At 36.3% G+C, this 21,661-nt stretch overlaps 5 protein-coding genes across 8 annotated transcripts in view; 3 read left to right on the forward strand and 2 right to left on the reverse strand.

Annotated features, from left to right (window-relative positions):
• LOC141441701 (disintegrin and metalloproteinase domain-containing protein 10-like) overlaps positions 1 to 745 on the forward strand; it is a 31,966-nt gene extending 31,221 nt beyond the window's left edge. For all 3 annotated transcript variants that reach the window (XM_074106511.1, XM_074106509.1, XM_074106510.1), the window contains one exon: positions 615 to 745. In XM_074106511.1, coding sequence (XP_073962612.1) covers positions 615 to 704 — 90 coding nt within the window. In that variant the 3' untranslated portion in view covers positions 705 to 745. The remainder of the gene's footprint in view (positions 1 to 614) is intronic.
• On the reverse strand, positions 720 to 8,013 carry JMJD7 (Jumonji domain containing 7). Its single transcript, XM_074106520.1, has 10 exons — positions 7,810 to 8,013; positions 7,087 to 7,392; positions 6,683 to 6,799; positions 5,959 to 6,076; positions 5,560 to 5,769; positions 5,360 to 5,447; positions 3,510 to 3,665; positions 2,792 to 2,958; positions 1,947 to 2,252; positions 720 to 984 (listed from the first exon to the last, which is right to left on the reverse strand). The coding sequence occupies exons 1-10, from the start codon at positions 7,951 to 7,953 to the stop codon at positions 767 to 769; spliced, it is 1,830 nt and encodes a 609-aa protein (XP_073962621.1). The 5' UTR covers positions 7,954 to 8,013; the 3' UTR covers positions 720 to 766.
• A 390-nt stretch (positions 8,014 to 8,403) lies between these two features.
• On the forward strand, positions 8,404 to 9,048 carry Sf3b5 (splicing factor 3b subunit 5). Its single transcript, XM_074106518.1, has one exon. It carries the CDS (start codon positions 8,633 to 8,635, stop codon positions 8,888 to 8,890), a length of 258 nt encoding a protein of 85 aa, XP_073962619.1. The 5' UTR covers positions 8,404 to 8,632; the 3' UTR covers positions 8,891 to 9,048.
• A 296-nt stretch (positions 9,049 to 9,344) lies between these two features.
• On the reverse strand, positions 9,345 to 11,160 carry LOC141441703 (exosome complex component MTR3-like). 2 transcript variants are annotated; one of them, XM_074106515.1, is made up of 4 exons: positions 10,885 to 11,160; positions 10,685 to 10,802; positions 10,434 to 10,593; positions 9,345 to 9,835 (listed from the first exon to the last, which is right to left on the reverse strand). In XM_074106515.1, exons 1-4 carry the CDS (start codon positions 11,045 to 11,047, stop codon positions 9,353 to 9,355), a joined length of 924 nt encoding a protein of 307 aa, XP_073962616.1. In that variant the 5' UTR covers positions 11,048 to 11,160; the 3' UTR covers positions 9,345 to 9,352. The 2 variants fall into 2 exon arrangements, with proteins under 2 accessions (XP_073962616.1, XP_073962615.1); XM_074106514.1 differs by having other exon boundaries at positions 10,876 to 11,159.
• A 364-nt stretch (positions 11,161 to 11,524) lies between these two features.
• Positions 11,525 to 21,661, forward strand: part of LOC141441470 (putative divalent cation/proton antiporter TMEM165) — a 37,883-nt gene continuing 27,746 nt past the window's right edge. The window contains exons 1-2 of the mRNA XM_074106216.1: positions 11,525 to 11,698; positions 12,434 to 12,551. Coding sequence (XP_073962317.1) covers positions 12,438 to 12,551 — 114 coding nt within the window. The 5' untranslated portion in view covers positions 11,525 to 11,698; positions 12,434 to 12,437. The remainder of the gene's footprint in view (positions 11,699 to 12,433; positions 12,552 to 21,661) is intronic.

Consider the following 21,661-nt stretch of genomic DNA (forward strand, 5'->3'; position numbering starts at 1 on the left):
TGCTTACGACGGAACTGTTTTACATTGTCGAGTTTATAAAGATGCATACTTAATAAAGTAAACGTAAATCTAAAGGAATAATATTTACAAAACAAAAAAAAAATTAGTCATTTAATGTTGCTTATTCTGTCAGTTTTCGTTCATATTTCAAGCATTTTTCATGCATATTTCAAGCTTTTTTTGTTGCATACTCGTATAATCCGGTCTCTAGTGATGACATTTTGAAGAAGTGTTTTCTTTTCAGAATCATTCCTTAATTACTTAACTAACCTTATTTATTTATATATGATGATGATGATGATGATGATGATGATATGATAACCTTCAAGTGTTAAGCAAACACCAAATCAACAAAGTTACACCCTATACGACGGAGCCTACAAAGTCACGCATCGCTGAGCTCCTATGTCCATGGTCTTGTTGCCTTTTTTTTATGAACAATGTTTTATATATTTATATGAAGTCCGTGCTTTTTGCACCAATAGTGTAACAATCTACTCTGTGAAGCTTTATCAAAAATCAACTTTAATAAAAAATTAACATGAGCCTACAGTTGATATTTCAATTTCTACTTGTAAGATTGTAGAGGTAATTTAACTACATTTTTGTTTCAGCACGTCAAACTGATGGCGAAAAAGAGATCATCAGACCGACCGCGAATAACAATGTTGCCACTTTTCTTGGTGCTATATTTATTAAAATAAATAAAAAAATATAAAAATAAAATATCAACATTTTATTTAAAACAGCTAGATTTCATTGGTATTTAAATCTTACACATTTTTTCTAACATTTTAAAGTAACAGTATTTTATGTCAAAGTCCATATCATACCAGTAGTTGACAGCGATGCAACCGTGGCTTTGGGTGACGTGGTGGAACCACAGACTCGGTAGGTATAGACAATCGCCCTTCCATAACTTGACATGGTATCTGTGGGCTTTCCTGAATAGAGGGTACTTGTTGTAGTCAGGTTGCTTGGGGTCTGAAATAGAATGCACAGCTTGACTAACTGGGCATTACCAGCTAGATCAGTTTTAATCAAAAATTAAGAAATTTTAATTTAAAATTTATTATTTTTTTATTAATACTTCCGAATAGTTATAGATGTAGTGTAAATAGTTTGTTTGTAATGGTACCTAATTATCGAAGAGATACCAACATCAAATAATTTTCTTACAAAAAGAATAGAAAAATTATTAAATATCCAAATAGCGCAATGTAAAATAAAATAAACTATATTTAGATAATTAACATGCTAAACTATTATAAATTCAAATATTTCAACTGCAACCTTAATGATCTACATTTATTGTCTTTACCATTCTCATCTCACCACATATTTATGGAACTTATTTTGACTAGTATTACCAAGAACATAGAATTATTAATCCAAACTGAGACATGGATGCACAGAAAAACCAGAAAAAGAGACCAGCACTGGGAATCGAACCCAGGTCCTCAGCAATCCGTGCTGCGTGCTATAACCCCTAAACCACTGCTGGACACTGCTGCTCTTTTTCTGGTTTTTCTGTGCATCCATGTCTCAGTTTGTATTTTCGATATGGTTTCACAGGATACCCGTAAAAGTAACAAATTTGCAGTTGAAATAAAAAATATAAAAAGACTCCAAATAACCAATCATAGAATTATTAATTCAATTAATCTATAGCAGGTTGCAGTTTTTTTACCTGACTGCCCAAAGGAAGGAGGGTTATGTTTTTCTTTAGTATGTAAATAGGTAGATACAATTAAAGAAGAGAAAAATAAGAATTATATAAAATGTGTCATAAAGTAAATATTTTAATACATAGACATTCCATACCCTTACAGGGTGTCATGTACCTACAGTCTTGTAAAACTACCATCTAATAATGTAATGAGCATGAATTTGAATGAATAAATATGAATATGAATATGAATATGAAAGAGGAATTTATCTCTTACCAACACAGATCCAGGGTAAACCAACATCCGAATCTTCTTTAAAACTACCTTCTGGACATTCTTTTGGTGTATCTTCATTCACCATTTTCCCTTCCTTCTCATCTTCATTCTCACTTTCCTTCAGACAATTTGCACTATCTTTTTCTAATGTTAAAGGCCCTATCTTCCACTGGTCACCGTCTCTCTTAAACTCTGCTTGTGGATAACGGTGGTAGGGTACAAAGGGCAAATCCGTGGGAGGGATTAAGATGAATTCTTTGACTCCGTCTAGCACACAGTAAATATTTTCGTAAGGGTCTTTGTGCACTGTAATAAAAATAATTGAAAAATATAACAATGTATAGTTTCACAGGGCGTTATAGATCACGTGTGGTTAAAAAGGGTGGAGGCTCAAAAACATTACAACATCATCATCCAAAAGGGGGAATGATTATGAGATGCCCAGTTTCAGAATAGGACAAACCCCCCGTGGGTGTCGTAAAAGGCGACTAAGGGACCTGAGGCCGTATTGCCTAACGTTTCTGACGCTCGCCATCGCCATCAAATGACAGTTGTTGTATGCGAAATCTGTCATTTCATTGCGATCGCGAGCATCAGAAACGTTAGGAAATACGGCCTCTGATGTGAGACTGGGCAGAAATGCTCTCTATTGCGAACTACGAACTTCAGACTCCAGCACGTAAGTCAATGGCGTAGCATGGGTATAAGCCGCCCAGGAGATTTCGGCACAAGGAAGAGGGTCAAAAAACCAGGAAATACAACCATCGGGGAGGTAAGAGCTAAAAAAAAACACTAACATCATGCTATTTATGCACACCCTCTCCCCTTGCAGGAATAATACCTACTTGAAGTAACTGCTCTCTCGTCCCCCATCCAAAAGTTGACAGCATCGGGTGACTTGTTGAAGGCTTCACTGGCAAAAGGTATCTCCGGCTCCACATCACACACCAACTCTGGAAAGTCCTCTGTCAAATTTGAATTTTGCTTCTGAATGTATGGAATGAAGTTCTCTCTGAAAAACATTGTTACTATATTTAGGGCCTGTTTCACCACTTGTCGACAAACTTTAAGTGTCAGATAAATGTGATGCCGTCTCCGTCTATTCAAACAAAACAAATAGAGACGGCATCACATTTAACTGTCAGTTAACACTAATCAATGGATGGTGAAACAACCCCTTAGTTTGGTATAACTAAACAATAAATAAGATTTTTGGGTCAATCAACTTTTTCTTGTTTGTTATTCTGTTTCATTGTCTAAAAGACAACAGTGAAATAGTTTCTTAAAAAACAGTTATAATATAAACTCATTGTTTGTAAGAGTTGACCAGGGGATGTAACATAATATGGTCAACTCTTTTAAACAATGTGTGGTTATTAACCATGGCAACGAGGTACAAGAAGACATTGTACAAGAACTTCTTGACATTGATCAACCTTAACCTGTACGATTCTGGACCTATTTTAGGTAGCACTCACGGCATTTTATTCTCCAAACAAGTTGTCTGGCAGGAGCGATTGCCAGACATTGATCAACCCTTTTACGATTCTGGACCATAACTACCTTTTATTCTCCAAACAATCTAGGAATTCAGCCATAGTCATCTCCATTTCATAAGGCATAACAAAGTGTTCAATTCCTTTTTCGTTCACTGTGATACCGTCTGCCAGGCCATTGGGTGTGACTGCTACGGTCACCTTTTTGTCTGGTATTTTTTCTCTGAAAAAATTTGATTAATAATTATTTAGCATGATAAAATATACTAGGCAACTGATAAAGTGTATTTAAAGAATATTATTTATCAAACACCACAAAACAAAACAATACTTACAAAAACAAATAGTATATTGAGATGAGAAACAAAGTCTAAAAGCAATGAGCATCCTTTTTGCTACAATGTGATCTGTTCCAGGTAAACTTTGGAAATGGAAAGACGAAAGAAACAGATTAACCCTTTCACATTGATAGGAACGATAGATGGAGCTAAGAGTAATTAACTTTATTGGTGGTTATTAAGGTTTAACTTAGTAATCATGTTTGAAGACACGAACTGGCAACTATTTTGCCTATACCAATGAAAGGATTTAACAGACTATAATATTTACCTTATATGTATTATAGTTATAGTTGCCAATTTTATGATAAATTATTGGAGCTTGATAAGCTTTACACATGATTAGCTAACATGTTTAGAAACTGTACTAACTTTTACACAAAGAATACTTAAGTATTTTGCTTGAAAATTTTCAGTCTAAATTTTTTTTTAATTTTGGCTAAGTATGTCTTTTTTGATTCTATGTTTTTAACGCGTATAGTCTGACCTACTTACTTAAAATAGTTAGCATTCCATTTTTTTGTGGCTGGCCAGGTAGAGCATCCTCCTCGCAAGATGACGGGGATGTTCTTCGACACATAGTCCCTGTAGAACTGCAGCGGCTCCAACGTACTTGTCTCTGGTAAACTCTCACCAAGATAAAGGTCTAAAGGAGTAATGCAACAGTTTCAAAATATTTGTAAAGAAATACATTCAAAACAATACATGTTCGTTAGACCTATAGAAAACTGTACCTGATGACTCCTCATAAAGAACATTAATTGCATCAGTAATAATACTGCTCATTATTAGTTATTTCTTTCAATTCGTAGAACAAAGGACTAAATAAAATTATATCTGCATTATCTTTACATTTTTGTAAACATAACCTAACCTACAAAATTGACAGCCCGACAGGACGCCACCATTCCAGCTGTAGTTCTGTCAGGTCAGACGATTTTTTTTATCCTCAGATGCTTAGCTTTTTAGCAATGATTTAAAAAGTTTTTGTTAAAAATTACATTTTTAATATAAGCTTTTTTTGCTAACTGCACTTTCAGTTGACTGTACTTCCATTGTCATCCAAACTACATTTCCATATCAAATATCAAGTCAATTTTGCCTAAACCGTTGAGTTCTGTCCTGCTGAGATGATACTGGCTGGCTGGACCACCAGTTTGTCAATGCCATTACCAGATTATTGTATTATCACCCAGATTTACATAAGTATGCTAAATTTCAAGTCAATCCAAGCACAGGAAGTGGGTCAAATTTTGCTTCCAAGATTTGACCCAAATAAATACCTATAATAAACAAACAGCAGGGCTACCGAAACTAGAAGTTCGTGTCGTGCGGTCCCTCTCGCTCTCGTATTAAATAGTATAAGTGTCGTAGCCCTGCTGGGCAAGTTAAATAAAAGCTTGGAGTTAAAAAAAAATAAGAAAGTGTTTTAAAATTACTATAATAGCGATACAAACAATCTAAGTTCTAAATGTATTTCATAGGCATAGGTTTTTTCAGAATGCCTTTGATAGGTTGTCCAGAAGCATCCAAGATTGGTTCTTTATCTTTAATAATAGCTAGTTGGGGTTCGTTTGGCGGAGGCGCCTCACCGCGGGGTGAAGGTAGTGTTCTAGTATGCCAGAAGGCGCGTGGCATGAAAGTATAAGTGGAATCTATAGCCGACACTGCAACAAAAAAAAACTTCAATTCATAATGGTAATAAAATTATTAATTCTCTTTTTCAATAGCGTATGGAAGGATATAACCAGGAAGATGATAAATACCATGTCAACTTACCTCTAGGTTTCTGATTCGAAAATTCCGAAATAGCAGCAGCACTTTGCGCGCGTGGTCCTGGCAACATATTGAGTTCGAAAAACTCATCAGCCCCTTGCCGCGTCATACTAATTTTGTTTTTCTCGTGCATCTGTCGTAGACGTACGGCTTTGTCGAAACTTCTGAGGAAAGTTTTGGACATCGAGTGGAGTACTATGGTATCCAGTACGCCTAAGAAAAATAAATAGGAAACGGAACTTTACTAGAACTATAACCTACCTAAAGAAGTTAATCATTATTATTCTTAGTTAGAATTTCACTGAATTGGTAGGAACTAAAGAAACCTCTGAGTTTGCATCATATGAGACTCACTATACTATAGAATTAGGTAGGTACATTTTAAAAGTATGACACACTCACGTAATTGTGCACATCTTGCGATAAGGGTCTCCTTATAGCGATGTTTCTTAGCCATTGGATTTCCTAAAAAGTTTATGTCTACCAGCGAAACCAAAGTACACAGATCGTCAGCGACGTCCTAAAAAATATATTTAAAAATATTTACCATCAGCCAAATATTTATTTATTTATTTATATACTTATTATTTATTAAATTTTTAGGATCGAATCTCGATAATAAGCTTAGATGGAGTAACCAAATTGACGTCATATGTAAGAAGTTAAATCAATTTTCATACGCTTTGTATAATTTAAGGAAAGCTGTAAATGAGTCTGATGAGTAAATGAGTCGCTTCTGCCCTGAAAGGTCTTACTCGCTCGATTCGCTCGCTCGCCGTCAGCGAGGCACCAGCTAGGATGTACCAAAGGGGAGCTCCAGGACTTAAAATAAATGTCACCGATGATGTCCTTACGACCCTACTTTTGGTACCTCGCTAGCAGCGAGCGAGCGGAGCAAGCGAGGAAAACGTTTCAGGGCAGAAGCGACTCGGATAGTTTAGGTTCAGAAGGCTAAGGCGGGAGCAAAGCGCAGCGTAGCTATCCCGTCTTAGCCTTCGATGCTAGGTATTTTTTTGTAACAGCACAGAAAATGATGAATGTCAATCTACCCTCTCTTGAAAAAGTCGGAATGTTGTCATTTAAAATTATTTATTAGTGTTGCTATATAGATAATCGACATTCTTACCGTGAAATCCTCTAATTTATTTTTCTTTGCTATCAATACTTCCAATCGTCGGAGGGGTTTGGCCCAAGCGACATCCGTTAATTTATTTTCAGAAACGTTTAAAATTCTTAAAGATGCCTGGAATACAAGGAAATAAAAGTGCATGGTTCTCTGATACGAGTAACTTCAAGATTTCTCACATAATGCTATATAATCCTTGGATTAGAATCAAGTAGGTAGATTTAGGATCTAGAGGTGATAATAATATTATTCCCTTTCTCATGTCGCTAGTAAGGGAATATTTCGGCTTCGACTTATTTTTTGGTAACGTTTGGATTGAGTTTTATAGGCATAAAATACATATATGCAATATTTTCAATATTTTAAGTCGTAATATGAGGAAAATATATATTTTTTTTACTTACTCCTATGGCAATCACTGTTCTAGGATCAAAACACAAACTGTCAGAGCTGTTTACATTTTGTTTCTCAATATGAAGCTCTTCTAAATATTTCATATTTTCCAAGTTCTCAACAACGCTGATCTTATTGTTACTCAAATATAACTTCTTTAATTTGTGCATGTTTTCAAGTCCCTGGATTTTTGTGATGTTGTTCCATTGAAGGTGTAAGTGTGTTAAATTGTGGAGTCCCTCAAGGTTTTCAATCTTCGATAAGTAGTTGTTATGATAGTAAGCGTAAATAACATGGGTTTCATTTTTCGGTTTGGGCTGCAGGCATAATAATGAATAAAAAATTGAGTTAGATGCATAATGCAATTTAAATTATTAGTTATTTATTCCAAATATTATTTAGAGTTGAAAAACTCGTCCAAAGGTCTGCCTGTGTGGCAGGGTCCTCGTGACGCTGGCGGCATTACCCCATGCTCCACAAGTGCAATCTGTTGGGATACTTAGTACCTACATGACAGCTCTTATTTCCTGAACTTGAGTTGCCAAATAACTGCGACCGCAGGGCACTTAGAAAATATTTCATGTCGGCTAATCAAGGTCCTAAAGTCTGAACAGCAAGCGCCGTAAACTAATTTTTTAAATAAGATATTTGCGAGGCGCTTAAAAGTGGCTCCATCAATTTCTTGATGATTCTGCCAGTGTCGAGGTTGACAGAGACACGGTGAGTATACTTACTATTTCAGTAAGGCATTTTTCGTGCATAAATAAATGCGTCGGTCTTTTTTGATCGCCTTGTTTCTTTCTTATGATTCTTTTAGCTTGCTTACGCAATTCTTCTTCGCTTTGTTTTAACTCTGCTGACTTAGTGGCACTATCCATAATTTACTTTCACAACAATAAATAAGCGTAAAACCTCAAAATAAGCCAAACGTGTTTAAAAATTGCGCCGTAACCATGACAATATCTAGTGTTGTAAGGCTGAGTCCACATTGTTAGAGGAATTCTTCTTGTAAGACTTGAAATTGCGTTCGACCTTAAAACATTTATCATGTAACTTTTTATAAAAATACTTATTAATATGACACTAATATAAATTTGCATTTACTGTTAAAGCTAAAGTAAAAAGAAAGCCATGACAGCTGGTCATGCTAAAAATCCTAGAATCTGGTGTATTTCTTTTTTGACAACTAACACTGCGGGCTACTACGAAACTCAAAGTTCGTGTCGTGCGGTCCCTCTGACACTTATACTATTTAATACAAGAGCGAGAGGGACGGTACGATACGAACTTCGTGTTTCGAGTTTCGAAGTAGCCCTGCTGACAAGACAATTGCAATTATTAAAAAGAAAAAGTAAATAGCATAGCTTGTTTTCGTGTGCAGTGCAAGTCGTCTTGTTAGTTCCATGTTTACTTTGAGTTGAGATTGCTGCTATTTTAGTTTTTTAGTGGCCTAAAAATTGATACTTCTGCGGCCTGCAACAGTTAGCGAAACAGCTTTATATACGCGCGTTACACCATATCCTAACCTAAGTTTACTCGAGGACCAAACTCGTCAAAATGGGAGAAAGATATAATATTCACAGTCAGTTAGAGCATCTACAGAGCAAGTACATCGGTACAGGACACGCTGATACCACAAAGTACGAGTGGTTAACAAACCAACACAGAGATTCATGCTGCAGTTACATGGGACACCCAGATCTGCTAAGTTACTTTGCTATCGTAGAAAATGAGTCCAAAGCTCGCGTGAAGTTCAATCTAATGGAGAAAATGCTGCAGCCGTGCGGCCCGCCTCCAGAGAAGCCTGAAGATTAATTAATAAGTGTTCAATTATGTAAAATGAAGGTTGCTCATTCAATATTTTATCTGCCTTCTCAAATTTGAATAAATTTGTAATTCTGTTGTATTAAGATTTATAACGTGGTGATTTATTGTGAAACTTTAAAGATCAAATTATAAAGCATCTTAATTTTTTTATGAATTTTGTTTCATCAGATCCTATGAGCAGCTTAAAATTAACCCCTCATATGCTTAGACGCATATCCATGGCAGTTCATGAACTGCGTAAGCATGGATATGTTCCAAATCGACTACGCTGAAATTACAACTGTAGGAAGAAAAATTCAAAATACTAAAATACGAAGCGGGCAACCTCTACTGATGTAAAGTTGCCACACCAAGGTGTCAAATTCTCAAATGACTGCCGCATACGAGGGGTTAAGGATTACGATAAGGACATTGTGATGACCTTAAATGAAATGAAACACAGTTAAAACTTCATCCAGCATTTAATAATGATTTCCATTCATTCATCTTTTCATTCAAAGCCACTTCCCGTTCCTTAGCCTCTTCCTCCAACACTTTGCGTTGCTTGTAGCTTTTCACAATATTTGCAACGAGAACCTTTTGAATATTCGGAACAATTTGTTCACATTCTTTCTGTAGCACTTCCATTGCTTTTGTGATGCACTCAACATCCATTGACCCTGTTTGTGTGAAGTCAGATATCTGTTTTAATTCTGATAGCGCTGACATTGTCACAATACCATGATTGACATTTGACTGTGGGCTTATGACTGCTAAATGCTCTTCTGCTTCAGTTGGATCTACGAATATCTTTTCTCCTATAACTGCAAGGGAGCAGGCTGTGATGAGATCATACATTGGTACTGCGGCATCAGCCAATGCCAGGCCTGCAGCGTTTATGGCAGCCGCAAGACATGCTCCATCATGTTCAAGAATGTAGATAAAAATGTCAACCTAAAATGAAAACAAATAGAATTATTTACATTCTATGCTCTGGTATATAGTTGTCACATGGTTCAATTTTATTGATAAAAGATAATATTAGGGTCTTTTTCAGTCATTGGAAGGTCTTTTACTCTTTTCATATCAAGTTTAAGTTTATGTTTATTGAAATCAACCAACAGAAAGGTTTGAAAAAAAAAACAATAATATAAGCACGTAAAACAAGCTCTGGGTGGCTAGTGGAGGGGTTATGTTTTGGGCATCTGTCAACTAACAAACCAATGGCGTGACGGCCGCGCGCGCGCTCCTGCGCCTCCTGCGTCCCCCCAATTTGTCCGCCGCCAAGTTGGTCTGTATTTCGCTTGCTGCGCAGGTATATTGCCAGCTCTTTTTACGTGCATTGATTTGTAAAAATATTTTTTTCATTTAATGATCCTTTTTAATTTGTTTTGTGTGCACACGGGGACCCTAGTTGACATGAGGCCCCTAGGCAGTTACCTATCTGCCTAATGGTTAATTTAGCTTGTATGAGGATAATGCCAGGAAATTAATTGTAAAGTAATACTACAAATTTATTTCATTGTGGAGGGTAAGATGCTTTTTTAAGTACCTGGTAATTGGGAAACAGGTGTCTGCAGACTGCAGGCTCTAGGGCTTGTCTCAAGGCCACAGACAAAGCTCTTTCTTCTTGGTCAGGCGCGTGAGGCCGACGCTGCCGGGGGCACGAAAAAGGTGCATACTTCACTTCACAATACAACTGCCCAAGTTGGCTGTTTAAACATATTACCATGTTACTAATATTAGCAGACAGATATAGTGAGTGATTTATTTTATGAATACTTTAAATCGTAAGGAACAAACCTGAATTCATTCTGGTGAGGTATTTCTCTAGGATCAAAAACAGAACATACAACTTTAGTTTTCTTCAATTCTATATAAGCTGATCCTTTAGCTTGCGATACCATATCCGTCCGAGCAACTGAAAAGGAAATCCACAGTTAATCAGTGACTCTTATAGTCAATATTCATTCATTAATAACAAAAACACATACAAAACATACACATGCTTCGGGCTTCATCTAACGCCCGCCCATCTTGCCGTAAGCCGCTTTCATTGACTAACTCTTTGTAAAGTTCGTCATAAGTTTTCAAATAGTTTTTTGTGAAACGTTTGTATGATACACTGTCTTCTGGACCGTTAAATCTTCGATAATCGAGAGGCATTTTGGTTTATTTTAGGGTTATGTCGTTGACCCTTTTGCTTGTCACCATCTGTCACTTCTGAACCGTGAACGTTTAGTTTTCTGCTTCAATTTTAAATTGCTTTGTTGCCTTTGCTTTGCTGCTTGCTACAGTTTGACTTGTCTGCTGGCTGTGAATGGCGAACGAAACGTCGATCGAAGCGAATGTAATGTACCAGCTTTTATTAATACTTGACCAAGGAACAGCTAGATACAGGCACCTATCAGTTGCTTGCAACTGCTTGCCTGATTATTAATATAATAATAATAATAAATACCAATATTTTGGTAATTAATCACCAGAAACAATACGTTTTATTTATCTACGAGATAATTGAATTAAATTAAATCAGACATTGATTGATTGTACCGTGAGACCTTGCCTTTAATCAGACATGCCAACATCAACACAAAATCGGATCTATCTGTCAAAGTCAATTATACGTAGTATCTCTTATTAGTCTGTGTGTCAATTTTACGTTTGTGATGTGTCTGAAAATGTGTATTTGAGCGTGATTTATCCAATAAATATTTCATTTTTTGTAGTCACGTTATGTGACGATAGTGTAAGCATTATCGAATCATAGTATTATTGATCAAACTAGTGAACGGTAGCTTAGAAGCTACGTATAAGGTAAGTTAGTGCTCGTGCGTTACATTCACTTGATACCGGTGACGTTTCAATGTAATTTGCCCTTATTGTTACTTTCTTCCGTATTTAAGTATCAAAAAAATGTTGAGAATTCTTGTTAATGTACATCTTTATTCATTGGGCATAAGACGCTGTCGTAATCTTTTGATTCGCTGCGGCCTATAATCCTCAAGACAATAGATATACAAAACGCCTTGTAAACCATAAAATATTTCTTTATTGTACTGTAATAGATGTAAATTACTAAAACGAATCTTTTTCAACGAAATATTTTCAACAATAATTTGCCAATGAATTCTTGTGCAGCTGGGTAGTCCTTCAAACTACCCTGATAACATGTCCATGTATGTACGTACGCAAATATGTCACATTACAAGCATAACTAACCCATATACATGTCATATTTTATCATACAATGTAATTGCTTCTTGGTGTTAATTATTTATATAATTGATTATAGTATTGTTTCACTTAATTGTTCGTAATCTAGTTCCCTAGTACAGGACATACCAGTAAGTATCAATAGTTTTTACAAACCATAATTCTGGTCACATGTTTTAACCCATACAAATCCACAGATTCATTTTGTTCATGAAAATTTGACAGTAAATTTTTACATTACATTTGTAGAATTTTAAATTAAATCAATTTATTTTATATTGTCTTACATTAGATTGTCAGTGGGTTTTAAAGTTAAAAGTAACTTTTGGTTGGCAGCAATATGGTGCGGAAACGGACTTACGTGCTAGCAGTGGCAGTGTTTGCGGCATCATGGGCGCTGTCAATGGCCAGCGAAAACCTGTCACCAGTGACTTCTTCACCAACAACTGTGGAGGTTTGTCTTAAACTTACATCTTAAATCTTTTTTCTAATGTTGATGAAAGTTTTTTGAAATTCATGTGGGAAATTACATTTGAAATTTACGAAATTTACCACAAGCTTTATGGTGAAGGAAAACATTGTGAGGAAACCTGCAAACACCTGTGAAGTAATTCAATGGTATGTGTGAAGTTCCCAATCCGCACTGGGCCCGCGTGGGCAGTACGGCCCAAGCTCTATGAGACGGCCTGTGCCCAGCAGTGGGAAATATGCTGGGAAGATGATGATAAAAATTTAAATTCATTGACTTGCTTTAAAAAAATCTAGGTTATGATAGATTAGAAAATTTAGAATCCCTGGTATGCTTAAGACGCGGATAAGTTAATGTGTCTACTCCAATAATTATTTGTGATTGATTTTTATATTCTTTAAAAAGGAACAAATGTTTATTAACGGTTTATAAAGAAAATAAAAGTCTATCACACATAATTGCAGTAGACACATTAACTTATATATTAAGAACAGTTCTATGAAACCACATTTTTAATTTTCATTCAATTTTTATAGAATAATCGAGAAAAACTAACAAAAATGCAAGATTGCCAGCTTTTATGCTACATGAAATAAACATTTAATGGTCTTTTATGATGACTGATGAAGGCAAATTAAAGTATCATTTTGTACTAAATTTCTAATGGGTACTTTGATGTGGCACACTGGTGTGAAATTATGGAGCTGAGACCCTATTGTCTATCAATCAGGCGCTCGCGATCGCATGTTCATCTTATGTGACAGAAAGAGGTGGTAAGAGCAACCTGAAGAGTGAGGGAAATGTAAGTTACTTATGTCTGATCACTGACATGTAAAAAATTTCATGCAACCCAGTGGATGAGTTGTTACTACCCTTTACTTATATCTGACATTCTCAATCTCCTAGCAAGTAGTATGCAACAATACAATACAATACAAATATTCTTTATTGCACAACATAAAGCAGTACAAAAAACTTATAATATCACTTAGATTCAGGGAGAAATGGGTAAAGAAATTATGTGTCATAGGTGGCGGAAACAGACACAGAAAAATAAAACAAACAAATCAATAATTATAGTACTTTTTTTACTACAGAACGAGTCTATTAGAAGCAATCGCACTAGCTTTAGTGAGTATGTTATACTAGTACATGCGACATACAATTTTCAATCACATTAGTAAAGTAGTAAAAGAAAAACTAATATCAAAATATAACGCTTACGTTTAGAGCTCCGCGTAGTACAATAATGGCACTTAAATTGCATATGCATAAACTCATTTAGACCTTGGGCTTCATGACAAGAAATTGTACTGGCATGACTCATTTACCGAGGCTTAAAAAGGTCAGGGTAAACAGGTAGCAAAACTAAAATATAAAAAATAAATACAAATGATACAACTATATAAATACATACATGCAATACTTATACAATACATAAACTACTAACATAAATATAAAAATATAAAATTACAAATGACCTAGTCAATAAGAGAAAAAGGAATATAAATTGACAATAAGGCCGTAATGGGAGAAAAAGGATAAGAAATTAGGAATAAAATAGATTACACAGAAAGACTGAGGACAAGCTAACAAGAAGTGAGCCTTGACGGGATGCAATGTGGAAATACTTTTTTTGTTAGCTTAGTGATAAACTTACAGTATTTATTATGAGGTAGCATAATAACAGTGCCAAATCAGATGAAATGTCAAATAGAGCACACCAAATTTGCACCATAAAAAAGTACCTACCTATTTATTTTAATGTAAATAGTATTATGCCCACTTTCCACCATGAGCCATGCATACTCTGCATGGACTCCATTAACAAAATTGATTGGCTGCATAAAAGTACTTCCACCAAACTTCTATGAAGTTAATTGTAGCTAGTTGGATTGATTCTGTTCAGAATCTGCTGGAATGGAAAGTGGGCATTACAGTTCATTCACTAATATGACCAAACTGTGATTATTATAATACTAAAATCTCTATCAATCATACTTTCTACTTTAGTACCTAATTAACTCGTACAATTAGCATGAAATGCTTTTATCTAAGCACTTCTGTTTTATTATTATGTACTAATCTTTATCAACTTTATGACAATTATTCACACTCTTAAAGATTACATGGAAATTACTCTCTAAAGCCGTAATAATAATGAATTTTAATATTGCATTTATAACGAATTTTGCCTGCGTAATTATGCGCCTAGACCGCTTAGCTCGCGTTAATAGCAGTTGATTCATGATAACGCTCATAGATGGCGCTTAAATTTAAAAAAGGCGTTTCTATAGTTTAGCTACTAGCGCTATATTTTTAGCTTCTCTTAACTAATTTTAATGATGATATTGATAAGGCGAAAGACTGCTTCATTCAAATATCTATAAATAAAAATCTAACTTCAACAAACATTCATGTTTAGTTACGTTTTTTATGCTTCATTAATATTTTTAGCATAACAAATCGCTACCTTGACCGCTATTTATTTTTAAAGCGGAATGTGATATAATTCATTCCTATGTAAAATTATAGGAGATAATAAATATGACGGTCACTATGAATAGACTAACGATATAGTAGAAAAAACCCATGTTGTCCACAAGCTTTGCTCATAATGAGATCTGATGTGTCGAGTATTGTAACAGCAAAAAACACGATTTGAGAAAAAGCTTTACGTCATTTTGAAGCGGATCTAAGTAGCGACAGTGGTATTTGTTGTTTTTATTTTCCTACGCGTTTTTTATTTTCCGTCGTTTTCGCGTACATACGCGAACTTACCTGACGAAGCTGTCTTAGTTAGTGGTTAGCTAGGTAGTTAATTGTGGAGATTATGGATAGGAAAGGAAGTACAGTCGAAGAAACTGAATCATGTACAGCCGAACCATTTGATTCCTGACCCACCGTAGAACGTTTTCACAGTAAGTGTCATAATAAATTCCCTTGTCAAGCAAGGCGATATGACTATTTTTCCACGAAAAGGTCACGATTCAGTTGGTTCGAGTGTACCTTGTTGACATCCCGCATACTTTTGTTAAGCAAATAGTGAAATTGATAATGAAAAGGTACATTCGAATCAGTTTGTTCGACTGTACTTCATGTTTCCGGGGCGCCCTACAGTGGCAACGAGGGCCCTCGTGTGATTTTTCGGGGGTATCCTTCTCGTGGGTGAGCCCCGCATTCCCTCGGTTTTCCCGAAGAAGGCTGGCTGCGTCAGGCGCATTTTATCCCCTGACGTAAAAAGAGGGTTGTTATAAGTTAGAGAATCGGCATGGCTAAGAGCGCCATGTCTCAGCTTGGAAAAGTCTGGAGAGATCACAACATTTCCGTAAAAACCAAAACTAAACTGGTGCGGACGATAGTTTTCTCGATCTTTTCGTATGGCGCTGAGACTTGGACACTAAAAGCAAATCGCAAATGTATAGACGCCTTTGAGATGTAGTGCTGGAGAAAATTGCTCCGTATCCCCTGTACAGCCTTTCGGACTAACGCCTCCATATTTCGAGAACCGAAAGTCTCCTCGCGACTGTCATCCGAATGTCTGCGCAGGGTTCTTGAATACTTCGACCACATTGCAAGGAAAGACGGTGATAACCTCGAGAAGCTAATTGTAACCGGTAAAGTGGATGGGAAGAGATAAGGCGGAAGATAAGTTTGGCGCCAATATCTGTCTTATCTGTGGCATTATAGATCTGAAACGGATGGACCGATTTCAATGCGGTTTTTTACGTGAAAACGAATTTCCTAGCTGTGAATCTTTGATATGTTTTATTAAAACCTGCTGAACCACAGCAGTTTTTGAGATAGTGAACTTTGAAATAATAATATAGGGGGTTTTTTCAACTTTTCTCATTCACACTATAATAAAAAAAGAAAGTACTTAGGCATCTAATTAATTGTTTATAACAATATTATATTATATAAATACTAGGAGCATTCTCACAGCCTAAAGTCTAAAATATTTAAGATAGTCTAAAACACAGTTCTCTTTTACTTGCCTACTAAGTAACTCTTCCTAATATTCTATCTATTCTATAAATAACTCACTGCCACTTGAAAGCCTTCGCCGACCATGTGCGGGCCTTATCGTTATCGCCCAATTCCTGCACGTTGAGTTACCTATGGTCTAAAATAAACGATGACATACTAAACACCTAAACCACAGTAATTATGGTGATTCCCGACATAATCAAGAAATGACGTTGCGGTTGGACAATTATAATAATGCATAGAAATGACGTAGCCCCGTTTGTTCTTTGTTTATGTTTCATGTTATTCCCCCCACTTTAGGTAATGCTGTTGAAGACTCAATACGTGATAAAAAAAACCGCATTCAAATCGGTCCACCCGTTTAAGAGCTACGGTGCCACAGACGGACAGACACACACAGACACACAAAGCGGTCAAACTTATAACACCCCTGTTTTTGCGTCGGGGGTTAAAAAAAGATGTACCTACTCGTTTATGAGATTGTTAAGACGAATCGATTCAGATGTGATCCTTCCGTTGTGCCTTCAACTTGCGCAACCTTTTACGCTTTTCCGACTGCGCGAGGCCTCGGAAGATGCCTCAAACGCACATGTGTTTTCAAATGGCAAAATCAAGAAAACGCATGGGTATACGCGTTTCACGGCAGTAAATGTGTTCAATGTCGGTCGTTTTAGTTTTTGGTCAATTTCCTCGTACGCAATTCAATTTAAAAGGAAAAAGTGTCCGGGTTGCTAAGACACGGCATGAAGGCGAACATCTTAATCGTTAATCTGTCAGTTTTCGGCGGTTCCTCGTACACCTTCTTTCTTTCTTAGTTATTAGCATTTAATATCGAACCTAGGTACGTAGCGGACGACGGCGCGGGGCCGGACACGCCGCGCGCGCGCCGCCCGCGGGCCGCCAGTCTTTAAACTAACGCGTGAGACAGCGGAGGAGCAACGTAGTTTTATTTTGATTCATCAAAATATACAAGGCTTCTCCAGCAAAATAACTGAAATCGGTTTATTCCTAGATGCGTTAAATGTAGGAGTAATGTGTATTACTGAGCACTGGTTAAAACAACATGAACTATTATTGAATATTTGTAATTATAGAATCGCCAGCTCCTTTACTAGAAAATCGGCTATACATGGAGGCTCTATGATTATTGTTAAGGACGATTACAAGAGCAAAGAACTAAAAAATGTAGTTCAGCTGTCCATTGAACGAGTTATTGAAATTTCGTGTGTTGAATTAGAGAATCACATCATATTATGTGTATATAGGCCGCCGTCCTCAGACTTTTGTCAGTTCGAACCCGTGATGGAAGATGCTTTGAAACAAGTTTTTGCTAGTAGTAAATCTGTCATCGTATGTGGAGATTTTAATGTGAATTTACTAGACTCGGCAAATAGATATTCTGGAAGACTTTTGAATTTATTTAAATCATTTAACTTGTTTCATCTTTTTGAGGAACCAACGAGAGTGACGGCTAACACAGCTACATGTTTAGATAATATTTTCTGCAAGTGTGATGCTATGGACAAGGAAATAATAAACTGTTTTAATTCCGATCACAGCGGCCAAAAAGCCTGTTTTACAATACTTAAACAGACAAATGATCGAGTAATAACCTACAGACCCGTTACAGAAGCCCGTGTAGAAAAATTCAAGGAAAATATTATCAACAGCGTTCCTGAGCCTTACATGGAGGGAAGTGATCCTAACGTCCTATATAAGAACCTGTCTACAGTAATTAATCGAGAGTTCGAAAAAGTTTTCACATTAAGAACTAAAATGAGAAACGGTAACAAGGCAAAGTTTAGTGACTGGGCCACGGTGGGAATACATAAGAGTAGAACTAGGCTTTACGAACTTTATGAAATGAAAAGTCACAGTCAAGACCCCTCCTTTATAGACTACGTTAGAAAATATTCCAAATTATTTAAAAAAGTATGTATTGCTGCCAAGGCTGATTATCTTAGTAATAAAGTTAAATCCGCTGAAAATAAAGTAAAAGCTGTATGGAATGTAATAAATTCAGAAACAGGTAAATCTAAGCCCCGTAATTGTCAATTCCAATTAAAAGTGGATGATAGAATATTGACTTCAGATTTAGAAGTGGCGGGTGCTTTTGAAAATTTTTTCTCAGATATTGCTGTAAATACGACTCGCGATCTAAAGTCTTCCACTGTGCTGGCTAGTTCTTATCTAAATGAAATTGCGAAGGATAAACGTCTGAATTTTGATTTTCAACATACTAACTCTGAAGAAATTATAAAGACTTTTAAATCTTTAAAACTGAAGAATACGGAGGATCTTTGGGGTATTTCTGTTCGAGTTATGCAATCTGTCATCCATATTGTGGCACCGTACCTAGCCGTCATATTTAATAAGTGCATTGATGATGGTGTGTTTCCGGACTTAATGAAATATAGCAAAGTGATTCCATTGTTTAAAGCTGGGAGCTCATCTGATCCTGGCAACTTTCGTCCGATATCTGTGCTGCCTGTGCTGAGTAAAGTGTTTGAAAAGATCATGCTTAACCAGCTGCTTCGTCACTTCAATGTAAACAACCTACTACACAGTCAGCAATTCGGTTTCACAAAAGGCCGTTCGACAACAGATGCAGCCGCAAGTCTCATGAAGTACATTTATGATGCATGGGAAAATTCGCAAGATGCAATAGGAATATTTTGCGACCTCTCCAAGGCCTTCGATTGCGTGGAGCATGAGACGCTTATCCGCAAACTTCAACACTATGGACTTTCAGCTAAAGCACTTAACCTGGTTAAGTCTTATCTCAGCCAAAGAATTCAAAAAGTGGACATAAATAGAACGCAGTCAGCTGGCTCAGCGGTGAAGCTTGGAGTTCCACAAGGCTCCATTTTGGGTCCATTTCTCTTTCTAGTATATATAAATGACCTGCCCCACTTGCTAGAACAGAAATGTAACATAGTATTGTTTGCAGATGATACTTCTTTGATATTCAAAGTAAACAGGCAACAAGAAGATCCAACCCACATCAATGAGACTTTAGCAGAGGCGCTAAACTGGTTCACCGCTAACAATTTATTACTAAATGCAGCTAAAACTAAGTGTATAAAATTTTCGTTGCCTAATGTGAGACAGTTTGAAACAACTATTTCCTTAAACGGAGAGAATCTGAAACTTGTGCATGAGACTGTTTTTCTTGGTCTTACGTTGGATCGTAATTTACAATGGAGCCCGCATATTTCTGGTCTTGCTGGTAGATTGAGCTCTGCCGCCTATGCTGTACGAAGAATCAGACAATTTACCAACGTTGAAACTGCCCGGCTAGTTTATTTCAGTTATTTTCACAGCATAATGTCCTATGGTATGCTGATTTGGGGCAAGGCAGCCGACATAGAAACTATCTTCATTCTACAGAAGAGGGCAGTCCGGTCTATCTACAACCTTGGCTCCCGAGATTCACTAAGAGAACGCTTCAAGGAGATAAACATCCTCACAGTAGCTTCACAGTATATACATGATGTGATATTGTATACACACAAGAATATCGAGTCCTTTAAAAAAGTGTCAGACGTACATGATATCAATACTCGTAATAAGCACAAGCTTGCCGTTCCAAAATTCCGTTTACGGAAAGTAAGCAAATCTTTTGTGGGAAACTGTGTGAGATTTTACAATAAAGTTCCTGTAGAAGCATGGAAATTGCCACACAACTCTTTTAAAGAATACATAAAGAGTGCACTTCTGAAGAAAGCTTACTATAAAGTTGAGGAGTACTTATGTGATGATGCGACATGGCCTAAACTGAAAGCCGATGAAAATTAGGATGTTGATGTGTGATGTGATGTATTCGTGTTTGTGTATGTGTGTGTTTTTATGTCGGTGTATAAATAAGTGTTGTGAAGTGTGACTTGGCAGTGTCCCGGCGCATTTCGTGTCTAGTTTCTGGTTCTGTTGCCGTTGTCCACGTTGCAGAATTTAATTTAAAAATATTTATTGGTTTGACATTTGGAGACCTTATACATCTCCATTTCTTTATTTTAATAATTATTTTAAGTTTTTGACATTGGAGGCTTTTTACACCTCTGAAGATTGTATAATTTGGTTAATTAAATTAGTTTACTTTGACATTCAGAGACTATATACATCTCTGAATTATTTAGATTAGGAATTTTATTTATTGTTAACTCAGGGACTTTCTACATCCCCTTGCTATATAGTAATTTTATTATTAACTCAGGGACTTTATACACCCCTTGCTATATTTAAGGCTGTATATTGTTAAGCTTATGGATTTTAAACGTGTATATTTTTAGTTTAATTTCTAGTCACAGGCCCGCGACGTCGAAGCTCCCAAGACGATCCCATAGAGCTTATGGGAACGGAAGCAATACCATGCACTCGGTACCGCTCTGCTTTCAGAGCATGACATGAGTTCGTGTGAGCTAACTTTGGGGGCGGCAGACGTGAGCTTGCCTTCGGAATCCAAAAGTTTAATGGTTACTTGACCTGAAATGTAAATTTCAGAATTAAATTATTATTATTATAATTATTATTATTTTTAATTTATGACGGTGGAAGCAGTCTACACTTCCACTGAACGTAGATTATAGTTAGAGTTTAGTTTTGTAACTAAGGGACCCCATACATCCCTGTATTATTATTATTATTATTTTGTATTTTCTTTTATTTCATTGTATACTGTAGTTTTTAAGTATTTTATTTGTAATTATTTTATGTTGAAAAAATGACTTTCTGCCAAGTTTCTTGCGGCGCATTCTTCTTGGCAATGATGGTCTTTCCGAAAGCGCTGGTAGTTTTAAAAAATGACGTGTAAAAGTGCCCATTGCGGCCTATTTACTGAATAAATGATTTTGATTTTTTGATTTTTTTTTTTTTAGTAATTCTGTGTACCTAAATCTGACGGATCGCAATCAAATGTCAGATTTGGCATACAAAAACCATGTACAAAGGCTAACTTATCCCTTTGCAGAATCTCCGTCAGACGGCACATAATCTATAACATATTATATGTATAACATATTTTCAAGGTGTCAAATAGGCATGCACCATTTTTTTTCCTTTCCTTTATTTGGCTGCAGCTGAAAATCAGCGCTGTGGTTCCTTACCTC

This window comes from Choristoneura fumiferana, chromosome 24, assembly GCF_025370935.1.
Source record: "Choristoneura fumiferana chromosome 24, NRCan_CFum_1, whole genome shotgun sequence".
Lineage (NCBI taxonomy): Eukaryota > Metazoa > Arthropoda > Insecta > Lepidoptera > Tortricidae > Choristoneura > Choristoneura fumiferana.